The 17,759-nt window shown below is 45.7% G+C and overlaps 1 protein-coding gene across 1 annotated transcript in view; it reads left to right on the top strand.

Annotated features, from left to right (window-relative positions):
- CFAP251 (cilia and flagella associated protein 251) overlaps positions 1-17,759 on the top strand; it is a 62,544-nt gene that overhangs the window by 36,509 nt on the left and 8,276 nt on the right. Inside the window, exons 16-19 of the mRNA XM_075996525.1 lie at positions 1,781-1,895; positions 2,530-2,693; positions 6,787-6,877; positions 7,087-7,230. Coding sequence (XP_075852640.1) covers positions 1,781-1,895; positions 2,530-2,693; positions 6,787-6,877; positions 7,087-7,230 — 514 coding nt within the window. The remainder of the gene's footprint in view (positions 1-1,780; positions 1,896-2,529; positions 2,694-6,786; positions 6,878-7,086; positions 7,231-17,759) is intronic.

Below are 17,759 nucleotides of genomic sequence, written 5' to 3'. Positions count from 1 at the left end.
AACTGAAATCTATTGGTTAATTTTTAAACATTTTTTTTTTTGTAGAGACAGGGTCTTGCTCTTGCCCAGGCTGGCCTTGAACTTCTGGCCTCAAGCGATCCTCATGCCTTGGCCTCTCAAAATGCTAAACTACCCATCCTGGCCTGCCCTAATTGTTAAGGGTCAGAGCCAGGTTTCAAATCAGAGTCTGTGCTTTTCAGCATGCTCTGCCCTGCCTCTACCCTCTCAGTGCTGTGTGGGGACAGGTCTTCAACCTTTCTACTTCAATGATAAGAGAAGGGTGGTTTAGAATTAGCTGGTGCATTGTCTACAAAGTGGTCATTTTAATGTTTTTAAAATTTCACCTAATTCTACATGTATATGAACCTGATCATGGATCATCGCAGCCTGATGCCCTCCCTCACCACCCTGTAGCCCAACAGGTAAAGCCTGCTTTCATAACCACCCTGTCACCTACTCAGTTTCACCTCCCACCACCTCCCACTCCTTTTCCCCTTACTGTTTGTGCTTTCTCAATTTACAGACTGTACTCTACGTCCGCTACCTTTTCACCGCCTATGCCCGCTGCCTGTTTCCCCGTTACTTCTGTGTTTGTCTCTCCATGTCTGAGTCACCATTCCAGAAGCAGCTTAGATGTCACCTGGTGGCTCCTCACTCTTCCTGGCACAGTCCCTGCACCGTGAATTTGCTGGGTTACCACCCTGCTCCCCTCATGTTGGTTTCATGTCTGTTGTCCCTGCCAGGCAGTCACCACAGTAGCAAGAGCCATATGTTACTCATTTTCGTATCCTTAGCACCGAACACAATGCCTGGTACAGAGAGCTACTCAGGAAAGTCTTGTTTAATGAAATATGCTCCTCATTTATCCAGCACATACACGAGTACCTGCTATCCCAGGTAGACACAGGCTGGGCATAGGCAATACAGGGAAAAAACACTTTCCAACTCCCAGGCTTATCATAGAATAAGATGAAATCCCTGCTGAACTTCCACAGGGGTAGAGCTGGGTTTTGTGGGGCCTGAATGGTATTTGATTTTGTAGGTTCTCTTAAAAAAAAAAAAAAAGGTATATAATTAAGGATAAAAACTAGCCAGCTTCCATTCTAGGGCTCAGAAGGTGCCTGCACAAGTAAGGGGTCCTGAAGCTCACGTTTTGGTAGCTTCAGGAAGAATCCAGCTCCGGGCCTAAGGTAACATCCAGTGCCCTCACCTCTGAGCAGATTCCTATTTAGTGTAACAGAGTCTGAGTTAGACACTTCTGACGGGTGTGGGGACATGAATCAGTTACAGTTTGATGCAGAGATAGCTTTTTGGTAATCTGTATGTTACACATATACCTGTACATCAGACGTCTGGGACAATGTATGGCATCTCATTCTAATCTCTGGGCCTCCCGTTGGGGAATGGGCTGTTTATTTGCATCCTGCCAATGCATGTCACTTCATCACAGCTTCTTTCTCATCCCTTGTTCACGTGCACATTCTTGAGGCATAATGTTCCCTTCACTCAGCTGTCAAGGAGGAAAGTCAGAGCCACTCCTGCTAAAAGCATTCTTCATAATCACTTTCCCTGGAGCATTGCTGTTTGGAGCTGCAGCCCCTTACTTAACAGCAGGCGCCAGCAGCAGTGGAGAGAGTAGTTCTTATGGACAGGGTTAGCTGAGTGACAAGACAGAAAATTCAGAATTAAAAATGTATAAGGGCATCATGACCAAAAAGTCTTAAAACTTATATTCAGATTTGTGGAATTTAAGAAGTTTTTTCTTTTTTTTCTCATTCAGAAAGACACTCCTTGGGCCAGCTTATGGTTCTCCTATCGAGCAGGCACAAGTCCTGCCCGTGAAGACCACCAGGGAACTACAGAAGCGCTACTTGGTGTTCATTAACAGGGACAAGGTAGCAGCCCTTGGTTCTTGAGCTCTGTAAGGTAATGTGCGATGAACAGCAGTCGGTCCCAAAGATTGTAAGACTCAGCAAGGCCTGGCTTCCTAGCCAAGCCTACTATTTCCATCGGGTCAGTAGTGATACTGAAAATGCCATACGTTAGTGAGAATGACTCTTGGGAGGCATTTCTGAGCAGAAATACTATATTTTCTATATTCCTACTAAAGACACAGGGACCACCAAAGGATTTTTTTCTTTCTTATTTACATGAAAAGCTCTTATAAGACATGCAGATTAGCTACACTTAGTTATACATTTAATGAATAATCTATATTGAAAAGCTTAAAGTCATAGAATGTGAGAATTATTCTGGAAAACCCTGGACATCTGACTGTGAAGACAGGGAGGAGGGCTTATGTTCTGTGCACCTGCTGGAGCTGTGCGGGGCCCATCTCCTCTCAGGGACCTCCCTACAAGGGCTGGTGTGTGGGGATGCCTCACTACATTAACCGCGGCTTTCACACCCTGAGGTAGTTCAAGACATGGAGGTCCTTCAGCACACTGGAAGGTGACATGTTTACGTGCCAGGCCTTGCTTGGGGCCTAGTTACCTGAGTCTGAATATGCAGTTATGAATTCTTTTCTAGGTTGGACTTCAGATCTTACCAATCGATGGCAATCCTCATAAGACAGCTGCTATTACTTGTCACCCAAACGGGGTGGCTGGGTTGGCCCTTTCCTACGATGGCCGCTATGCCTTCACAGCAGGAGGATACGATCACTCGGTCGTACAGTGGAAAATCAACTTAAGGTCTGTGATGGGGTGAGACGCTTAGGCCCGTAAGGAGAGTGTCAAGTGTAAACCTCTTCTTTGCACTCAGCAGCAGCAGACAAGTACTGAACCCCTACCATGTGCCAGGCACTGTGCTGGGATGTCACAAGGCCTGGCCTTCAGGTTGCTCCCTTGTGACATCCATTCACATTAACATGCAGACTCAAGTCTTTTGGACCCATGGCATTTGCAGTTTGGGCAGTGTGACTCTACCATGGGTTCACCCTTGCTCCCTAAAATACGTCTCACTCTGTTCCGCATATCCACACCGGCTAGGAAGATCTAGGCCGAATCTCCAAAGCGTGCGTTACAGAAATAGTAAGAGTATTATTTGAAATATGTATTTTCAGTCTACTCTTCTCACTGTCCCCCATCCTGAACTGAGAATCCCTGCCGAAGGTGAGGCTGCAGAATTCCAGAGTTGGACATGGGAGAGTACCTGGGCTTGGAGGTCAGAGAGACACGAGCTCCAGTATGGGGCCTGCTCTCCACTGGCTGTGGGACCTAGGGCAGGTTCCTTAACATCTCTGATCTTTAGATTCCTTGTCTGTGAAATGGGGGTAATCATAGAGACTTTTATAGGATCATTGTAAGGATCAGGCAGGTTAATAGATGTAAAGTACCTAGTGCAGAGCTAGGCACTCAGTAAATTAATGATTTATTTTCTTCCCTTCTTCCTAATAAGGGCTTTTACTTATGCGCTTAGGGTCTTTCTCACTAAAAGAGGTGGCACACACTTACTACCAAAATTCAGTGAGCTGCCCCAGGGCAGAGTAAACCACTTGGCAGCCAGTTCCTGTTCTGACCACCTTCTCCAAGCCCCCGTCTGCCTGTCTCAGATGGGCCTCTCTCCTGACCGTGTGACATGAAGGAGCCAGGCAAAAACAGCTCGGGGACGCCTTCCTTCCTCAAAGAACAAACTTGATTCATGGCTCCTAGTTAAGTGCACCCCCTGCCATCTGCCAAGTGCACATCTTTCTTTTTATGGCAGACACTGAAGCTTCTCCTCTTAACCCAAATATGAGCAAAAATCGCCAGTTAAATCTGCTCTGGAGCCTGGTGGTTTCAGAGTGCAGTTGCGGCTCTGACTTCCACCTCTGCCTTCACCTGAGACAGCAGATCTTGGGAATCTGGGGATTTTGGAAGCTGGAGGTGAGCGCTCCCCTTGGAAGCACTTCCCAGTCTTGTCCTCCAAAGGAGCAGCTTGAGTCCTTGCTGCCTGGCCTGTTACCTGCCACCACTAGGGTAAGCAGCACCCTGCGGGGAGAGCAGAATCTTCCCGTTTCATGTTTGTCATCTCTTGGTCGTCATGGGATCTGGAACGCAGAGATCTAAAGAGAAAAAAAGGCACCGACTTTCCAATAGCTTTCCTGTGCCTGGCCAGAGTCCAGGCATCTGAGAATATCAATTTAATCTGTTGTGGGGACAAAAGATCATTATCAACTAATTAGCACTTCATTACTGCTCCTGGTGACTTAATATGTTCAGTGCTTCACTAATGGAAAGAAATGTAAAAATCCTAAACAAGGAAACAAACAAAATTGCCTACTAGATTTACTGGTGACAAGTTTATAGGGTGAAATGAGGATGATAAGTCCCCTCACGTTCCGATTATTTTAATCAGTGCATCCCTATCCCCAAAGCACTGCTGTCTCGGCATTTGGAACTTCTTCCCTGGGGGAGTCCCTCCCACCCCACACCTCCTCTCCCTTCTCCCGTCTTTGCCAGCATGCCATCCTTTTCCTCCTGGTCTGGCATGTGTTTCAAAACCCCCGTTCCCTTTCTGTGCTCAATCTCACTGCCTCCTGTCGTCCTGCTGGCCTGCTCAGACAGCCCCAGAGAGACTGGACTCAAATCCCAGCCTCGCCACCTACCTGCTGGATAACTTCTCTGAGTCTCGGTTTCTCCAGTTGTTAAATGAGAATGTTATCCCCGAGTCCAGAGCTGTTTTGGGGGTGATGATTACTGTCATTACTGTTACTCCTCCTCCTCTAGGAACATTTCCTGAGTGCTTACCTTGTGTTATTCACAGTGCGCACGCCTGTTGGAGCTTTAGCTTGTTTCCTGGAAGTACTGTATGTTTTGCCAGGTACATAGTAGGTTTTCAATAAATGTCACTTCTCTTTTGTGCCTCAGCGACCTGTTTTGCTGTTGTTGCAAGTGTTAGGAACTCAACTTAGGCAAAAAGAGGGATTTATGAGAAGGTTGCTGGGATCTTACGTAGCTGCACAGCAGGAGAAACAGGGACAGCAGCACCCATGGGTGTCTTCTGCATTCTCTCTCTGCGTGGCTCTGCTGCTGGCTTCATTCTTTGCAGAACTGGGTTTCTTTACTCAGCAGGAACATGGCCACTAACAGTTTGTGAATTTCACAAATTGTAACTCCCACTACAGAGAAAGTGAGTCTCTTTCCCTCTTCTGGTTGGAGATAACCCAGTACAGTCCCCCTGGTCCCTGTCGGGTCAATTGACAGTGGCCAGGAAGCAGGGGTTGTAGGATAGCCATGACCACTGGAGCCCAGAGTATTGGGCTGTTCGCAGAAGACCAGGAGCTCTTCCAAGCCTTTCCCCTAAGGGGTTCCTGCTTGTGACAGGCTCCTCTGTGTCACTTCAAGCCTTTACCTGGCCCTCCTCCAGAACCACATGGCTAAAAGTGGCCTTACTGCTCATGGAGCCTGTTGGGATTGGGCCCGGGCCTGAAGAGAGCCCTGTCAGCTGGACCTGCCTTCATGGCCTAATCAGAGCTAAGGAGTGGAGTGAAGACCGGGCCCTGCAGGAGGGGGCCCTCAGGCCCACCTGGAGAATACACCAGGCCCCCCAGACTCTAACCCAGCCCATGGGCTTGTGCAGGGCCCCAACAAGAGGACTGAGGACAGGTCTGTGGCTGACTCTCTGTGTGAGAACTGTGGGTGCCTGTCAACACCCATTTCCATGGGAATATAATCCCGACCACCTCGTCCTGAGCCTTTTCTGGGGCCCAGGCCCTGTGTCAGGTGCTTTGTGCGCATTATCTGATTTCTTCCTCACTGCCGTCCTGTGAGGCTGGTCCTGCTGTCATCCCCACTGGACAGATCGAGAAACTAGCTCTGAGGGAGGGCTTGAATGACTGCCCAGGCAGTGGATACCTGGTGGGGCTGGGAGTTGACCCCACGCCTCAAACAACATTCATTACAGGCAGGAAATAAAGGGCTCTGTCTCCAGTCCTTCTTACGCTTTTGCTCACTGAGTTCTTACAACAAGCTCTATAAATCTTCCCATTTTACAGTTGAGGAAACAGAAGGTTAAGTTACCTGCCCACAGTCACGCAGCTTGCAAATGGCAGAGCCAGGACTCACTCACAGGTCCCTGTGGCTCCACATTCTGGACACTTAACCACTTCCCCACTGTGGTCTGCATCCAAGTGTGTTTTAATATCTGAGCAAAGAGGCTAATCGCCTGATTAGTAGAAATCCAGTTAGTGGATTATTATAATGATTTCAGATTATTAGCCTTTTGTACAAGGCAAAGTCAGTCTCATACAAAAAAAAGTAGGTTTTCTTACCATTTAAGGGGCCTATTTTTGGAAAATCTGACCCTGTGTTAGAGAGCAGAGTGTTATTTTTATCTAGCTGGCATGGGTCACTGTGGTCTCCTGAGTTTTGCGGAGGCAATTAGTGTTGGCAGTCCCCCTGTACAACATCCCATTCTTCGGCTCTGGTTATCGTGGATCTAGGGTTTACGGGTAAAGCTTCTCTGCTTGGGAGGATCGTGGTTTCATGACACAGGAGCCCCCCTCATTCCTCCCTCCTCAGGAGAGAGACATTCCCCAAAGATTGCAGACAAATTGCCAAGCACCTGCCCTATCATCAGTGAGAGAATGTCACCATAATTGAGGCGGGTGTCCTGTACCACCGAGTTCCATGCTTGAAATTGAATTCTCCATTTTCAGCTTCATTTTGGAGGGATTTTTGTTAACAAAATTACAGAGACCCTAATTGTATCTGCGCAGTAACACTCTTCAGAGGGCCGATGACCCTCGGAGACGTGTTTGCGCGTGAGTGCTTTCTAATCGTGATGCTTCCTTTGTTGTTCCAGTGCCCTGGAGGCAGCGGTTTCTCTTGGGGGCGAAGACTTGACCCCGTTCTATGGTCTGGTGCCTGGTGGCAGGGAAGGAAAATTCTACAGGGTAATTGTCTTCAGAGTAAACACTTCCTGGTAATGTCTAGTTAAGTTTGTAAAGCAAATGTGCCCAGGGTTAACCCTCTTGCTTTATTCCAAAGCTCTTTTCCCCACTGAGCTCAAAATGTATTTTACAGAAAATGTCTTTGAAGTCTTAATGGATGTCTCAGACTTAAGCCAAAATGTGTGTTGTGTTTCCATTTTATCCCCACGCAGGAGCTGGAAGACTATTTCTACTATTCTCAGCTCCGCAGTCAAGGCATTGATACAATGCAGGAGAGAAAGGTGTCGGAACACATTTGCCTCTCGGAGGTTCCTTTTGTCATGAGAGCAATCGGCTTTTACCCATCTGAAGAGAAGGTAGGTAAAACGAAAACAAGAACGGCCACGGGATATGCTATTTATAAAAAACGACCTCTGGGAACAATAATTATAGGTCAAAGTAAAAATGTAATGTTTTTCTTTACATAAATGGATCAGAAAGAAGGTTCTAGGCATATCAGATACCCTCCTGGGTAACTGACTTACGGTGAAGACGTGTGCTATTCCTAAGAGACGGATCCCGTACGGAAGTCTGCTGTTGGTTGGAGTGCAGGGCTCACGAGCAGGGGTGTTGGAATCGGGCAGGCTGAGGCTCCCGTCCCGGGCCTGCCCCTCGCTGGGCACAGACCAGCCTCGTAGGATTCAAGGAGGCAATGCCTGGGAAGCACCGGGCGGGGCACCTGGTGCATAGGAAGAGCTCAGCAGACGATGGGGTGGTGGTTATTGTCGTCATCCTTATCCTCACTGCGTGGTCCCTACCAACCTGGCAGGTGTTCATGGGGCACCTCTGGGAGGCGGGTGTTTGTCTGGGCTGCGGAGCTCAGGAGACACAGTCATTGCTCATGGCCATGCCACACCCCAGCTGCAAGGAGCTCCCAACAGGGACAGGAAGCCCCTAGGGAAGTGTTCCTCCTGTAAATGGTTGTTAAAAGTGCAATTTATTGTGTTTTCTTTCTGACTTGAAATGTAATCCATTCCCATTGAGTAAATTTCAGAAAGATATACAAGTGAAATGAAGAAAATAATTACCTGTAATTCCACTACCCAGACTTAACAGTTTGTATATCTATATCATCATACATATAGTCATGTATTGCTTAATGACAAGGATACATTCTGAGAATTGTATCATTAGGGGACTTCGTCATTGTGTACTTACACAAACCTAGATGGTATCACCTGCTACACACTGAGGCTAGACGGTGTATAGCCTGTTGCTCCTAGGCCACACAGTACAGCATGTTACTGTACTGAATACTGTCGGCAACTGTAACACAATGGTGAGTATTTGTGTATCTAAACGTATCTCAGAGTAGAAAAGGCACAGTAAAAATAAAGTGTCATATATGCAACCCGTTGTTGACTGAAATGTTATATGGAATATGACTGTGTGTGTATATAGTTTTAGAAAACTAATTGGTACCATATTGAATATATATTTGTATCCTATATTTTTAATATTATAAGCATTTTCCATTTTATTAAATATTCTCTGGAAGGGTGCTTTTTATATTTTAATTATTTTAACTTTTTCTGATTTAGAAAATAGAACTATAAGGAAGAAAATAGAAATTACTTATTATTTTGATGGATTTCCTTCTATTGTTTTATATGTGGATATAGATATATATATTTTTTTTTTTTTTTTTTTGAGACAGAGTCTTGCTTTGTTGCCCAGGCTAGAGTGAGTGCTGTGGCATCAGCCTAGCTCACAGCAACCTCCAACTCCTGGGCTCAAGCAATCCTGTTGCCTCAGCCTCCCGGAGTAACTGGGACTACAGGCATGTGCCACCATGCCTGGCTAATTTTTTCTATATATATTAGTTGGCCAATTAATTTCTTCTATTTATAGTAGAGATGGGGTCTCACTCTTGCTCAGGCTGGTTTCGAACTCCTGACCTTGTGTAATCTGCCCGCCTCGGCCTCCTAGAGTGCTAGGATTACAGGCATGAGCCACTGCGTCCGGCCAATATATCTATATTTTTAAACAAAGAGTTGGGGTGTCCATATTACACAGAGTGTGTGTATATATGTGTGTACATATATCAGCATTCTTAGTATTGTGAGAATGTGGCAGTGAAAATTCCTTAGCAACATGCTTTTAAAGGCTGCATACTTAATTGAACCATTCCCCAGTTGCCAGACACATAAGTTGTGTGAAATAGTTAGCTGTCAGAGACACGGTTATGATGAGCATCTCTGTGCATGGTTTTTGCATACGTCTGTAATTATTTTCCTGGGTCAGAGTCTAAGAATTAGACTGGGTCAGAGAATATGAACCTTAAGGCCCTATTGCCAAACTGTTTTCCATAAATGTAGCATTTTACATTGCCATCTTCAGGCATACCCAACACATGAAACCCAGCTAAGACTTGATGTTCCTTTTAGGTGACTGAGAGCATGTTAGAGATGTAAGCTATCAATCCAGTCACTTCTCTTGGCTTTGGTGGCATTCCCAGTATCACCTGTTTTATGTATGACTGGAAGATGACTTTTATTCTCCAAATAGCATCTGGGGAAGTGAGTTATCAGAGTCCATAAGCCCCTGCTGAGTCTTGAATGAGGACCTTAAAATCACCAGGTATTAGCACTCTGGGAGGCCGAGACAGATGGATCATTTGAACTCGAGATCGAGACCAGCCTGAGCAAGAGCGAGACTCCATCTCTACTAAAAGTAGAAAGAAATTACTTGGACAACTAAAAATATATAGAAAAAAATTAGCCGGGTATGGTGGCACATGCCCAGCTACTCGGGAGGTTGAGGCAGAAGGATCACTTGAGCCTAGGAGTTTGAGGTTGCTGTGAGCTAGGCTGATGCCACAGCACTCACTCTAGCCTGGGCAACAAAGTGAGACTCTGTCTCAAAAAAAAAAAAAAAAAAAAATATATATATATATATATCTCCAATTCCTGGGTCCCTTCCCAGGTCTAGCTAGTCAGAATCTCCACGTGACGGGCCTGGGAGTCTGCATTTTCACCTCTCCAGGCCATTCAGCTGTGCAGGCAGGTGGTGGACCCTGCCTTGGAGCCCTGGCTCTGAGGGTGGTTGACTGGGGTCATTCACACTGAAAGATGAGTACTCAATGTGCAAAATGGGGCTATTAGGACTCTTCTTTGGTTACAAGTTAATAGAAACCTAAGTCAACCCATTTTTTGGTTCACAGAATTCCAAGTCCAGAGGTAGTGGTAATGTGCAGTATAACCTAACCCAGGCCTCAAACCGTGTCACCAGGAAACATCCTTCTCTCTGGGCCTCGCTTTCCTCTGTGTCACCTTTGATCTCAGTCTGAGTGTCTACTTAATACAGTTTATGACACATGTTAAATATCTGAAAAATATCACCCAATATTATTATCTTTGTTGGCATGTCCCTGTCTCTGGATACCTGATTCTAGAAGCCTCTCACGTGAATGTTCCTCTGACCTCATGGCTTGTTTGTTCACAATACCCTTTCTAAAAATCTAAAATTTTATATTTTCTTGATCTATTTGACTTTTTTGATTTACCTGAATCATACTTTATGTAAAATATTTATACTTTACATAAATGTCCAAAAGTCATCAAATTGATGGCGTCTCATTCAAGGTTCTTGATTTGAAACCCTGGGCTCATGTTAATATGAATGTGCCGTCCTGTGCTGTCCTGCTTTGTGGATGAGGGAATTTTGGGTATTTAGCCCTTGTGACCAGCACCCACCTGTCACACAAAGTGCTAAAGAAAGGAGGTGGGCACAGAGTGCCACCCCCCAGACCTAGGAATTGGCCTTTCTCTGCTCCCTAGGGGAGTAAGGCAGCCTAGCCACTGAAGGTTTGCCCACTTATTCTGTCATTGGTAAAAAATATAGCTTAGCAACCTATCAACTCTTGCTGACGAATTAAAGGTACCCAGAAAAATTAGTCTGTAACAAATATTATAAATTGACATTGACAATTACTTAAAACAAAACAAAAATGGTGGTTGCAGGGTTTTCACTGCCTATTGTGTATGTTTCTCCACCACTACCACCATTGCCCCAGTGTCTTCATGAATCCCTTGGAGTCCGGGGTTTTTAATTCACTTTAAAAGATAGATTTACTCTCTGAAGACATTTTCTGAAGGCCCTGTGATCCAGATGTGCCCCACACCAGTTAAACTTTGTTAGCTGATGAATTAGTTTATATCTGAAGCTACACAGGGAGAAGTTTCTGATGTTTTGTTTTCATGTCAGATTTATCATGACTTAAAAAAATCTTTTCAGGGCTTTGAAACTTCTAAACCTAGGCTTTGCCATGGTTACTGACACCTTTCCTATTAAGATTTAGCTGTTCCCCCTCCCTCAAGAAGTTCCATGAAGTATGCCTGGCTAATGGGGTATTTTAACACTTGGTTACATAAAAGACTCAGACACAGAGATTCAAACCAGCGCCCCAAAGACTATACATTACTTACGTTTTTCTTACGTCACTATGACTGCCTTGGGGGTTTTAAGCTAGTCAGTGTGGTCAATTGAAGCCAAATTATACAGAATATAACCCTCCCCAAAGAATTTGTAGCCATTCCCTTCTTTTGCAGAAAACTGCGCTCAGAAGTAGAAAATGGTCAGGGTACTCTGCTCTTATAAATCTTCATATTTTTTAAATGAAAGATCTGCAAAATGCATAATGTTATGATGAAGGAACCATAACTTAGGTGTCACCATTTCTATAGGTGATTTCACATATAAGAAAGTTTCACCTGCTGTCTTTATAAATGTATATTTTCCTCCAGGACATTGGAATATTATGTTGGGACAGAGCCTGGCATATCATTCATTCATTCCCTGGTCACTTCTGACTACATATCTTTTTCTTTTTTTAGAGACAGGGTGTCACTCTGTCAACCCAGGCTGGAGTGCAGTGGTACAATCATAGCTCAAACTTCTGCATCCTCAAACTTCTGGGCTCAAGTGATTCTCCCACCTCAGCCTCCCAAGTGGCTGGGACTACAGGCATGCGCCACCATGCCTGGCCTAGTTCTATAAATTTAGGGCTAATCCTGATGGAGATGTATGTGCCCGGGAAGTGCCCATATGGTGGACACTCAGCAAATGTTGATCAAATGACTGAATGAATGATGCTTATTGGTTTTATTTGACAGCAAAGACAATGAGGTAAATAGAATCCCTGATATTATTATTTGATCTGAGAGTAATTATCAGTAACCCTAAAGTGTTTGATATATTCAGGAGCTTTGGCATAGTTTAGGAGTATCTAGAGAGGAAATAAATAATCACTTAACTTAATTATTTACTTATTTTACTTAATTTTTTAAGTGTATATGTCTTTTCATCCAACAAATCTACTTTATAGAGTGTGTCCTACAGAAAAACTCACACACACATACAATGATGTACATAGGGAAAGGACGATTTTTTGTTTTTGAGAGGGGGGTCTTACTGTATTGCCCAGGCTATTGTCAAACTCCAGGGCTCTATTGCTTCTTGGCCTTTTGGCTAAGATCAAGTGTAAACTCCTGGCCTCAAGCGATTCTTCTACCTCAGCCTCCCAAGTAGCTGGGACTACAGGTACTTGCCACTGCACCTGGCCTGAAGGGATGATTATTGCAGCAAAAAATTAAAGCAACCCTAATATCCATTGATAAGAGATGGGGTTGATGAAATAAGGCACAGTGATACTTAGAAGCCATTAAAAAGTGAGATTGGGCTGGGCGCGGTGGCTCATGCCTGTAATCCTAGCACTCTGGGAGGCCAAGACGGGCGGATTGCTCAAGATCAGGAGTTCGAAACCAGCCTGAGCAAGAGTGAGACCCCATCTCTACTATAAATAGAAATTAATTGGCTAACTAATATATATAGAAAAAATTAGCTGGGCATGGTGGTGCATGCCTGTAGTCCCAGCTACTCAGGAGGCTGAGGCAGAAGGATTGCTTGAGCCCAGGAGTTTGAGGTTGCTGTGAGCTAGGCTGACGCCACAGCACTCACTCTAGCCCAGGCAACAGAGTGAGACTCTGTCTCAAAAAAAAGTGAGATTGGGCCAGACAAGGTGGCTCATACCTGCAACCCCAGCACTGTGGGAGGTTGAGGTGGGAGGATTGCTTGAGGCCAGGAGTTTGAGATCAGCAGGGCAACATAGCAAGACCTTGTCTCTACAAAAAATTTAAAAATTAGCTGGGTATGGTGGTGCACGCCTGTAGTCTCAGCTATTTGTGAGGCTGAGGCAGGAGGATCTTTTGAGCCCAGGAGTTGGAGGCTGCAGTGAGCTATGATGACACCATGGTACTCCAACCTGGGTGACAGACCAAGACTCTGTCCATCCACCCTGAAAAAAAAGTGAGATTGACCTATGTTTTCTGACCCAGAAAGACTGTGTAGGATTTGTTGTTAAAGAGAGAAAGAGAAGTTTCAAAAACAGTATATAAAGTAGGATCTCATTTCTTTGATAATAATATATATGTTTGTTTACTTAGCAAAACCTGAAAGAACATGTTCCAAACCCTTAACGACACTGATGTCAAGGGGATGGGATTCAGAAGAACTTTTACTTTCTACTCTACACACGACCCGAGGTCAGCAGGCCCTGGTCACAGCCAGAGGGAGCTGCGTGGCTGCCCTGGGGCTCCTTCGGTGCAGAGCCTGTCCTCAGTCCCCCTTTCACTCCAGACCTGACACTCTGCCCCTTCCTCACCTCTCACAGAAACACAGGCCCACTCACACAGGACAACTTTCTTGAAAATTTGGGAATCACTGGAAGGGGTCACGCGTGACTGCATCTCACAGCAGTTTACCTGAAACTGCACGTTAGACATTCTTCTCTGTCCTGCCGCCTGCCCCCGCCCCCCAGGGGAGCTTCCTTGCTGCCCTTCGCCCCTCGCAGCACTCATTTCTGCCAGCCTGGCTGCTCCTGCCTCCTTCCTGTCAGCCATCACAGCTTGGCCCTTCTGAGCTTGCCTTTCCCAATGTGGCTATAAGCCCATCTCAGAGGTCTATGAATGACCTTCAAGGACCTTTCCATTTCGTGCTATCTGCCCTCCTTAGAAGACAGTTGTAGTTATAAATTGGGGGATGGACCTCATACATACCTTTCTGTGCCATGTAATTTCTCTTAACTGCAAGCATGTACTTGTGTTGCTTTTGTATTTAGAACAAAACCCAGAAAGATAAACAAATCCTCCCAAAGCCCTATGCGCTAATCTTCGTGGCTAAACCGTGGTCCCAGCTGGGATGGAGGGACCACAGCCAAGTGGCGCAGCCGCACCCGTAACGAGGGGGGAAATTTGAGCCCAGAATCATGGGTACAATTTCTGTTCTGATAAAGACCCTGTGGGAATTTGGAAATCTGCACTTGGAAGAGAAGCCCTCAGTATGTTGGGTCTTGCTCTGGGACATAAATATCAGGAGATATTTCCATCCTGAAGGTAAGAGAAACGGCCCAGTGTTCTAGCCTTCCCAGTCAACCAAGAGAGCCCTCGGCCAGGGCCCCTGCTCAGCAGGCAGTAGGCTTCGTGCAGAAAGATCAGAGCAAGACAAAACTATTTTTGTTTTCCACACTTAGAGCATTTAAAGAAATAAATCCTGGATTACCTTGCAGCCACTAAAAAAAGAATGCAGGTGACGATAATGCTATAACGACAGTACCACCAACAGCAACAACAAAATAGCTCTTCTCTCCGGAGCTCTCACCACATGCCGAGTGCTCTGCTGAAATGCCTGGTGTCATTTAGTCCTCACAACGACCCCATGAGGTGCTTGCTTTATCCTCTCCGTGTTACAGAAGGGCAAAGTGAGGCTTAGAGAGATGAGGGAACATGCCCAGTCACTCAGAGCCAGGGTTTAAACTCCAGACCCACGTCCTGTTTCTGCACATGTGCACGTTGGTACAGAGGAGGAAGAAAACCCTTCAGACTTCCAGCACTGGTTACTGCTTAGGGGTGAGGAATTAGAGGACATTTTATTTTTCTTCTTTATATCTCCATTGTTGGAACTTTTCATAACAAGTATGTTTTAATCTTTACTGATTTTATGGCTATAAAAGGGTAGATCACGGTGATGGTGGGAAAATGTGTGTGTGTGTGTGTGTGTGTGTGTGTCTGTGTATTTTAGAGATAGGATCTTGCTCTGTCGCCCAGGCTGGAGTGCAGTGGCATGATCATAGCTCACTGTAACTTCAGATTCCTGGGCTCAAGTGATCCTCCTGCCTCAGCCTGCTGAGTAGCTGAGACGAAAGGCACGTGCTACCACGCCTGGCTAATTTTACTTTTTGTAAAGACCAGTCTTGCTATGTTGCCCTGGCTGGTCTCCAAGTCCTAGCCTCAAACAATCCTCCCACCTTGGCCTCCCAAAGTGCTGGGATTACAGACGTGAGCCACTGCACCTGGCCTATTTTTAAAAATATTAATGTTGCCCAGTGCTGTGGGTCACACCTATAATCCCAGCACTTAGGCCAAGGTGGAAGCATCACTTGAGGCCAGAAGTTCAAGGCTTCAGTGAGCTATGATTGTGCCACTGCACTCCAGTCTGGGTGACAGAGTGAGACCCTGTCTCTAAAAACATAAAATAAAATAAATTAATCAAATAAAATAAAAATACTCATGTTCTTAGAACTGAAACTTTTCACTTGCTATTGTCATGGCTTTGCCTCCATATTATTTCTTTTCTTTCTTTGTAATAACTTTATTGAAATATATTACATGCCATACAATTCACTCATTTAGAGTATGCAATTCAAATGGCTTTTAGTACATCCAAGGAGTTGTGCAGTCATCACTACTATGTAATCCTAGAACATGTTTATCACTCCATAAAGGAACCCCTACCTATTAGCAGTCACTTCCCCTTCCTCCCTCCCCCAGCTCCTGGCAACCACTTATCTCACTTTCTGTCTCTAAGGATTTGTCTATTCTGTATACTTCATATAAGTGAAATCATACAATATGTGGTCTTTTGTGTCTGGATTTTTTCACTTAGCATGATTTTTTTAGGTTCATCCAGGTTGTAGTATGTGTCACATAGCAATGTGTTCTTCATTTTTTTCTATGGCTGAATAATATTCTATTCATTCATGCAGATATGCTGCATTTATCCATTCAAGAATGGATGGACATTTGGATTGTTTCAGCATTTTGGCTGTGATGAATAATGCTGCTGTGAACATTTGTGTACAAGTTTTTATGTGGACATATGTTTTCATTTCTCTTATGTATATAGCTAGTGGAATGGCCACATCAAACGGTATATGTAACCGTTTGAGGAATGGCCAGGCTGTTCTCCATCCATATAACTTCTTCAGTTGAACTAGGATCCATCTAGTGCTTCAGGGTGCACAAGGCAAGATCAGGATTTCAGAGAGCTGTGGGCATGTAACTAACAAACCCTTGATTGTGGGAAACAGGGTGCAGGACTTGTCATTCAGATAGGACTGCCTCTTTTGGACCTTTAGAAACATTCACCTGGGCAGGGAAGAGTTCCTGGAGGTGCTTGAGGCCCGGCTCTGATGAGAGGTGGGGTGGAGGTCACCATGAAGGGCCCTCTGGATGGGTGTTTTTTCCACGGAGTAGAAGACATCAGGGAGAGAGCCCCATGGCCACACACTAGGGCTGGGATCACCCGAGACTGCATCCAGGTGGCAGAACTGATGGTGGTGTGCCCCACTTGTGGAGAAAGAGGCAGCCACCGTCCATGTCTGTTACTGGAGAAGGTATGGAGCAGTTTTGAGTAACAGAATGACAGATAAATAGCAGGGAGCCCAGAGCGTCTCCAGAGGTGCCTGGCCCTGAAACCACCTGAGCTCACTCCTGCCTGCCCCAAGTCAGCCAGGACATGCAGGTCAGGGGGCAGCAAGGAGAAGGTGTGAGACGTAGACGATGAGTGGTGACAAAAAACTGGCTCCATTGGTCAAGGATGTCCTAAAGGCGGTGATTATGCATTGTTGGGGGGAGTCCTCCCAGCCCAGCCCTGCGAGTCTAGAAAACATTGCAAAAGAAATGCGAACCCCACCAGGAGGAGCCTTCTTATAAAAACAAGGAATGGCCTCAGCTCAAATGTATCATGTTCCTCTCCGTTTAATAGGGAGCTTATAAAACTTAATTATAAAACGTAATTCTGAAGCCGTCAGTGGCTTCCTGTGGTTGACAGCAGGGATCACAAACCCAAAGGCCTACGTTGGTCGATGACAGAGGCAGAAGTAAGACACTCATGAGTGTGGGGACTTGGGCCCACCACCAACAGGCCACCTGCATGTCACAGGGCCTGGGGCAGCAGAACCAAGGAGGCCCAGATGCCGTAGATCTAAATGTTTAAAAGTTATAAATCAAGTGACAAGCTGCTAAGTAAATATTCTACCTTGACAGTTGTACCTTCAGCATGAGCTGATTCAAATTTACAATCTCCAATTCCTTAGAGTTTCGCACTGGAATGGGGCCACACGGGGAGCCAGGCCAGCTGCCCCACTAGTCCTCCCTGTCCTGGCTGCATCCCTGGCCACGGTGTGTGTGGCGCTCACGGGGTGCATGGCTCTCCATGCTTCATTCAGTCAGTCAGTAAATATTTTCCTGAGCCCCTACAGTGTGCCAGCCTCTGAACTAAGCTGCAGAGGAAACAGAGATGAAAGCTCTAGCTACCACTTAATGGGGGAGACAGATGTGGGCCCAAAGAGTTAGAGCATATACCGCAGCTGCCACCCATCATTACTCTCTACGGGAGATCACAAGCTTGGTGCTGATTCATTTTGGCAATGAGTATCACCTCCATGAGCCCCTGTGGTCTAAGAGCAGCAGTTCTCAAAGCGTGGCCCCCAGACCAGCAGTGTTGACATCATCTGGGGACTTGTAAGAAATGCAGACTCCCAGCCCCATCCCAGACTCACTGAATCAGA

Source organism: Microcebus murinus, chromosome 22 (genome assembly GCF_040939455.1).
Source record: "Microcebus murinus isolate Inina chromosome 22, M.murinus_Inina_mat1.0, whole genome shotgun sequence".
Classification (NCBI taxonomy): domain Eukaryota; kingdom Metazoa; phylum Chordata; class Mammalia; order Primates; family Cheirogaleidae; genus Microcebus; species Microcebus murinus.
Note: the sequence above shows the minus strand (reverse complement) of the source record. Positions and strands in the feature narration are given on the sequence as shown.